The sequence below is a fragment of the Oncorhynchus gorbuscha genome, linkage group LG08, assembly GCF_021184085.1.
Source record: "Oncorhynchus gorbuscha isolate QuinsamMale2020 ecotype Even-year linkage group LG08, OgorEven_v1.0, whole genome shotgun sequence".
Classification (NCBI taxonomy): domain Eukaryota; kingdom Metazoa; phylum Chordata; class Actinopteri; order Salmoniformes; family Salmonidae; genus Oncorhynchus; species Oncorhynchus gorbuscha.
This window is the reverse complement of record NC_060180.1, coordinates 64,010,266-64,016,607: the sequence shown is the minus strand read 5'-3', so window position 1 is coordinate 64,016,607 and position 6,342 is coordinate 64,010,266. Positions and strand designations below refer to the sequence as shown.

At 43.3% G+C, this 6,342-nt stretch overlaps 1 protein-coding gene across 1 annotated transcript; it reads left to right on the top strand.

Moving 5' to 3' along the window:
* Window positions 1-281: 281 nt before the first annotated feature.
* LOC124040676 (atypical chemokine receptor 4-like) lies at window positions 282-3,030 on the top strand (the record flags this gene model as incomplete). Its single annotated transcript, XM_046357752.1, has 2 exons — window positions 282-343; window positions 1,911-3,030. A coding segment is annotated over exon 2 (1,101 nt), but the record flags the coding sequence as incomplete, so codon positions are not given.
* Between the last annotated feature and the right edge of the window lie 3,312 nt (window positions 3,031-6,342).

Genomic DNA, 6,342 nt, shown 5'->3' with positions numbered 1-6,342 from the left:
TTTCTCTTTCTCCCTCCATCTGGGACACTCCTCTCCTCTCTCTCTCTCTCTCTCTCTCTCTCTCTCTCTCTCTCTCTCTCTCTCTCTCTCTCTCTCTCTCTCTCTCTCCCCCTCATCATCCGTCTCTCTCTCTCTTTCCCCCTCTCTCTCTGTCTCTCTCTCTCTTTCCCCCTCTCTCTCTGTCAACCTCTCTCCCCCTTACTCTCTTAGCCCCCCTCCCCCTCTCTCTCTCTCAAAAAGTAACACCCTCCTTGTTATGTGCTATGAGTCTGAGATCCCAAAGGAGGTTCCGGAGCAGTAGGTGACCATTAGCTTACTGCAGGAGAGGAGACAAGCAAAGGAGGTAAGGCTTATTTATTTTTGAAGGATTGGCTGATTTGTGGAAAAAGTGTTCCTGGCAGTGACATTGTGAAGCTGGTTAGTGGTTGATATGTTCCTTAGCAAGCCAAAGCATCTGTCTACAGATGAATATATTGTTGAATGTGATGAGAGCGGTACATTTTGACAGTATAAGGAAACAAAGACAGCTTGTCCAGGGCATAATATGTTGTTTCCAAATGCAAAGTTTAAATTCAGGTGAATGTGTAGGCTTAATTTTTTTTCTCAGGGGGCTGTCTTTGCATAGGCTTTCTTTCTTTTTTTTTAGTGTCAGTCATTATTGGTCTAGCACCGGTGAGAAAGTTTGGGATGGGCATTACACTCACATACCCTACTGAAGGAAACCGATATTACAGGTTTCCTATGACATTTCTGTTTCTATTTATTTTAACTCCCCTTATAGTGTGCTGTATATGCATGTGAATATCCATGAGACACAGGAGTTGAACCCCACCTTTCTGCCTGTATGAGTAACTAGGTAGATTCCATTCACACGATTTACTGCCCCCAATGTTATCACCAACCTTACGAGGTCAAAGACTCAACAAAAAGAGATGGGATGGATTGCACTAATGTAATTCAAATAGCATCTCCATCTGGACCTGTGGAATGTGTGTGTGTGCCTGCGTGTGTGTGTACTGGCTCAGAGACCACATAGCGATCATGTTTTTGACCAAAGCGGAGGGAAACGCAGGGAGATAGGAAAGTGCCTGTGGCTCAACACTCTGTCTCTGGTCTTCATATGCTCACTCTCTGCTTGTTGTAATTCTTGTTATTTTATGCCTTAAATCTGTCTGTTTTGCTGTGAAGTCCATTTACATTTAAATGCACTTTCAATAAAAGGTGCAATTGAAAAAAGTGCACTATTTAGTCCAGTTAACTAAAAGCATTGGATCTTATTTGACCAGGTACTGTCGCAGCAAAATAATCTTGCTTAGTCCATATTGCTGCTTGATCTGTGGTTAGGCTATTAGCTGGTCAAAATTAGGCTACATTCAGTGATTGTCTTAGGCAGGAGCTCACCAGTGCTGACCCCGGCACCTCAGATGTTCTACTGCTTGAGGTCCTGTACCTCTTCTAGAATATTAGATCAAAAGTAGATCAGTCCAAGTCAAGCACTGGCTACATGAAAGGTGCAATAATGTTAATACAACTGTGTGTTAGTGTGGCCTTTTGTGAATTTCTTTAAATTATGAAGCTCATCGACATTTGCAGGAACATTTTCAGCAGGAAAAAAATGATCAAAATAAGATCCTACACCTGTGGGAAAAGCATTTCAGTAATCAGAAAGGATCTAGCACGAAATCACTAGTAGATTCATGCTAGACTCTGTAGCTCAAAACCACATTTTGTTTCTACACCAACCCTTGGGTGTGACACCAACTGTGGTTAACAATGACCCGGGGACATTGAGGTTTTTACATTCCTTCTATTTTACTTTCACTTTCAATAAAGTTTGATTCAATTTGAATTTGCTGCACAGACTACTGACTCTCAGTACACCATCCTAATCCTCCTGCTCTGTCCTACAGATACAGATATCCCTCCACCATGGATCTGGTCGAGGACTACGATTACTATGGCAACCTAACCCTGAACTACAGCTATGAGGACTACCACACTGTGTGTGAGAAGGCTGACGTGCGCTCCTTTGCTGGACTCTTCCTCCCTGTGGTGTACTCAGTCTGTGTGGCAGTTGGGCTAGCCGGGAACTCCCTGGTGCTATCTGTCTATGCATACCATAAACGTCTGAGGAGAACCATGATGGACGCCTTCCTAGTCCACCTGGCCGTAGCCGACCTCCTCCTCCTCCTAACCCTGCCCTTTTGGGCTGCAGACGCGGCGCGGGGCTGGGAGCTGGGCCTGCCTCTCTGTAAGCTAGTCTCTGCCTGCTACACAATCAACTTCACCTGCTGCATGCTGCTGCTTGCCTGTGTTAGCATGGACCGATACCTAGCATCTATTAGAGCGGAGGGAAGGAACCAGGGAAGGCTAGGCAGGGTCTTCACCCGGGCTCACTATGGGAAGGTCTGCCTGGGGGTGTGGGCTGTGGCTTTCCTCCTGGGTCTTCCAGACCTGCTGTTCTCCACGGTGAGCAAGACCTCCGGGAGAAGGGTCTGTTTGGCTGTCTACCCGCCCAGTCTGACCCAGGAGGTCAAGGCCTGCCTAGAGATGGTGGAGGTGCTGTTGGGATTCCTGGTGCCGCTCCTGGTGATGACGTGGTGTTACTTTAACGTTGGGCGTGCATTGGGGCGACTCCCAGTGGAGAGTAGGGGGAGGAGGCTGAGCGCTATCCGGGTGTTACTGGTCGTGGTGGGGGTGTTCGTGGTTACCCAGCTGCCCTACAACGCTGTGAAGATATGCCAGGCGATGGACTCTACCTACACGCTGGTGACCCACTGCGGTGTGAGTAAGGCCCTGGACCGGGTGGCGCAGGTCACTGAGAGCCTGGCTCTGACCCACTGCTGTCTCAACCCACTACTCTACGCCTTCCTAGGGTCCTCCTTTAGAAAACATGTACTGAAAGCAGCCAAGGCATTTGGAGGAAGGACAAGGAGAAGGGAGGAGCAAGCTGTGGAGATGTCCTTCAACAACTCTCATGCCGCCTCAGGAGACGAGTGCCTTCTCCATATGAGAGAGAGACAGATAGAGGGAGAGAGAGAGGGGGGGGGGCAGAAAGTGTCTCACCTTGTTATCATAAGATTTGATCACTTGATCACTTGTTTTGCAATTATTTGTTAAATATCTGCTGCTATGGAACTATTGAGTCAAATCAGGGGAAGCCAGGTGTTTACATTCCTTCCTTTTTATAGCAGAACAGCAAGATACCAGATGTTACAGTGAAGTTCATTTCCATGCTTGTCAGTGGGGCCAGTTGTAATCTTATGATGTTAAAAAAATGACATTAGAAGTTAGTTGGAAACATTTCAAATGAAGCATCTCAGATATTTTACAATGAGTCTCTGCTCAAGAGAGGTTACTTGTACCAATTGAAAACAGCTGCATATCCTGTGTGTGTGTGTGTGTGTGTGTGTGTGTGTGTGTGTGTGTGTGTGTGTGTGTGTGTGTGTGTGTGTGTGTGTGTGTGTGTGTGTGTGTGTGTGTGTGTGTGTGTGTGTGTGTGTGTGTGTGTGTGTGTGTGTGTGTGTGTGTGTGTGTGTGTGTGTGGGGGCTGTGGTAAAGTAAAGAAGTGATGCCAAGTCAGGCAGGCCCTGTGGGCATCCTTGATGTGGGAAGAGCCATTTATCCATTATCCCTTCATCAGGAAACAAAACTACAGCCATCCAAACAGACAATCACAGTAACCCCTGGTAACCTTTCCAAACAGGGTGCGGTTAAGAACTATTTTCAGAACAGGAGGTCCTTCTGTAGCTCAGTTGGTAGAGCATGGCGCGATCCCCGGGACCACCCATACGTAGAATGTATGCACACATGACTGTAAGTCGCTTTGGATAAAAGCGTCTGCTAAATGGCATATATTATTATTATTATATTACTCTATTGGTGTGTATTTGCTAAAATACTATTTTTCATTTGCCTTGGGAGTGTAGTCAGGAAAAAAATCGGAACATTCTTTCCTCTGCTAAAGACCGGTTAGCCTCTCAAAACTGAGACATATGCCCTGTCTGTTTATCACATGAATGTTTGTCATCGGTCAAAGCGCTTAGCCAAAACACTCTGATTTCTGTGGACAAAATGTTGACTCAACTCTTTCCGTCCTAAAGTATTCAAGTTACCACCTCAGAAATTCACCCCTTGCATGTGAGCAGGAAGATTGAATCAGAAAATCAGAAAGAACACAGTTATCAGAGTGTTGATGTTTTGGTTGCAATCTGGTAGCCTGGCTGATGTGCAGACCCATCAAGTCCAGGATGTAGAGAGGCTGTTATTAGCAAGACTAGCAATCTGGCACCATCTGATCTTGTTGTTGAAATTCCCTGTTTTCACATGTGGACACCTTTGATCTTTCTACAAAGAAACACCATTCTTACTCAGAAATGTTATAGTAAGCAAGGCCAGATCAATGATGTCATCACTCAAATGTTTATTACGGTAATATTTCTGTTATTGACAGGAAATGAAATATCCAACATAATTGTTTCACTGCATATAAACTAATTTCAACAGTACATGACTAGTAGCCTACAGTTACTGAATGTGTTTAATATAAAACTTTGGTCCAACAAAATGTGTAAATAAACAATAAAACAAAATTCTTATTTGATGAGGACAATAATGAGGCAGATCACATCAGCACCATCATAACCCAGTTGAATAAGAATGTATTTTAATTTAAATTCAACCATTATGTATATATGTATATTTATTCAAATATAACTATACAATGCCTTCAGAAACTATTCACAACCCTTTACTTTTTCCACATTTTGTTATATTACAGCCTGAATTTAAAATGTATTAAATTTAGATTTTGTGTCACTGATCTACACACAATACCTCATAACGTGAAAGTGGAATTTTGTTAGAACATTTTTTAAAAAGCTAAAATATCTTGAGTTTATAAGTATTTAACCCCTTCATGGCAAGCCTAAATAAGTTCAGGAGTAAAAATGTGCTTAACAAATCTCATAATTAGTTGCATGGACTCATTCTGTTTTTACATTTTTGAATGACTACCCCCTCTCTGTACCCCACACATAGTCAACCTCACAAAGATGGGCACCGATTGGTAGATATGTAAAGATTAAAAAAGCACACCCGGGAATATCCCTTTGAGCATGGTGAAGCTATTTATTACACTTTGGATGGTGTAACAACACACCCAGTCACTACAAAGATACAAGTGTCCTTCTTAACTCAGTTGCCGGAAAGGAAGGAAACAGCTCTGGGAATTCACCCATGAGGGCAATGGTGATTTTAAAACAGTTACAGAGTTTAATGGTAGTGACATGAGAAAACTGAGGATGGATCAACAACATTTTATTTACTCCACAATACTAACCTAATTGACAGAGTGAAAAGAAGAAAGCCTGTACAGAATAAAAATATTCCAAAACATGCATCCTGTTTTCAACAAGGCACTAGTAAAAATTCCCTGTCTTGGGTCAGTTAGGATCAGCACTTTATTTTAAGAATGTTAAATGTCAGAATAATAGTAGAGAGAATGATTTATTTCAGATTTTATTTCTTTCATCACATTCCCAGTTGGTTAGAAGTTTACATATACTGAATTAGTATTTGGTAGCATTGCTTTAAATTGTTTAACTTGGGTCAAACATTTCGGGTAGCCTTCCATAAGCTTCCCACAATAATTTGGGTTAATTTTGGCCCATTCCTCCTGACAGAGCTGGTGTAACTGTGTCAGGTTATTAGGCCTCCTTGCTCTCACATGCTTTTTCAGTTCTGCCCACAAATATTCTATGGGATTGAGGTCAGGGCTTTGTGATGGCCTCTCCAATACCTTGACTTTGTTGTCCTTAAGCCATTTCGCCACAACTTTGGAAGTATGCTTGGGGTCATTGTCCATTTGGAAGATCCATTTGCGACCAAGCTTTAATTTCCTGACTGATGTCTTGGGATGCTGCTTCAATATATCCACAATATTTCCTCCCTCACGATGCAATCTATTTTGTGAAGTGCACCAGTCCCTCCTGCAGCAAAGCACCCCCACAACATGATGCTGCTACCCCCGTGCTTCACGGTGGGGATGATGTTCTTCGGCTTGCAAGCCTCCCGTTTTTCCTCCAAACATAACGGTGGTCATTATGGCCAAACAGTTCTATTTTTGTTTCATCAGACCAGATGACATTTTTCCAAAAAGTACTATATTTGTCCCCATGGCGGTTTTGGAGCAGTGGCTTCTTCCTTGCTGAGTGGCCTTTCAGGTTATGTCGATATAGGACTCGTTTTACTGTTAGATACTATAGATACTTTTGTACCTGTTTCCTCCAGCATCTTCACAAGGTCCTTTGCTGTTGTTCTGGGAGTGATTTGCACTTTTCG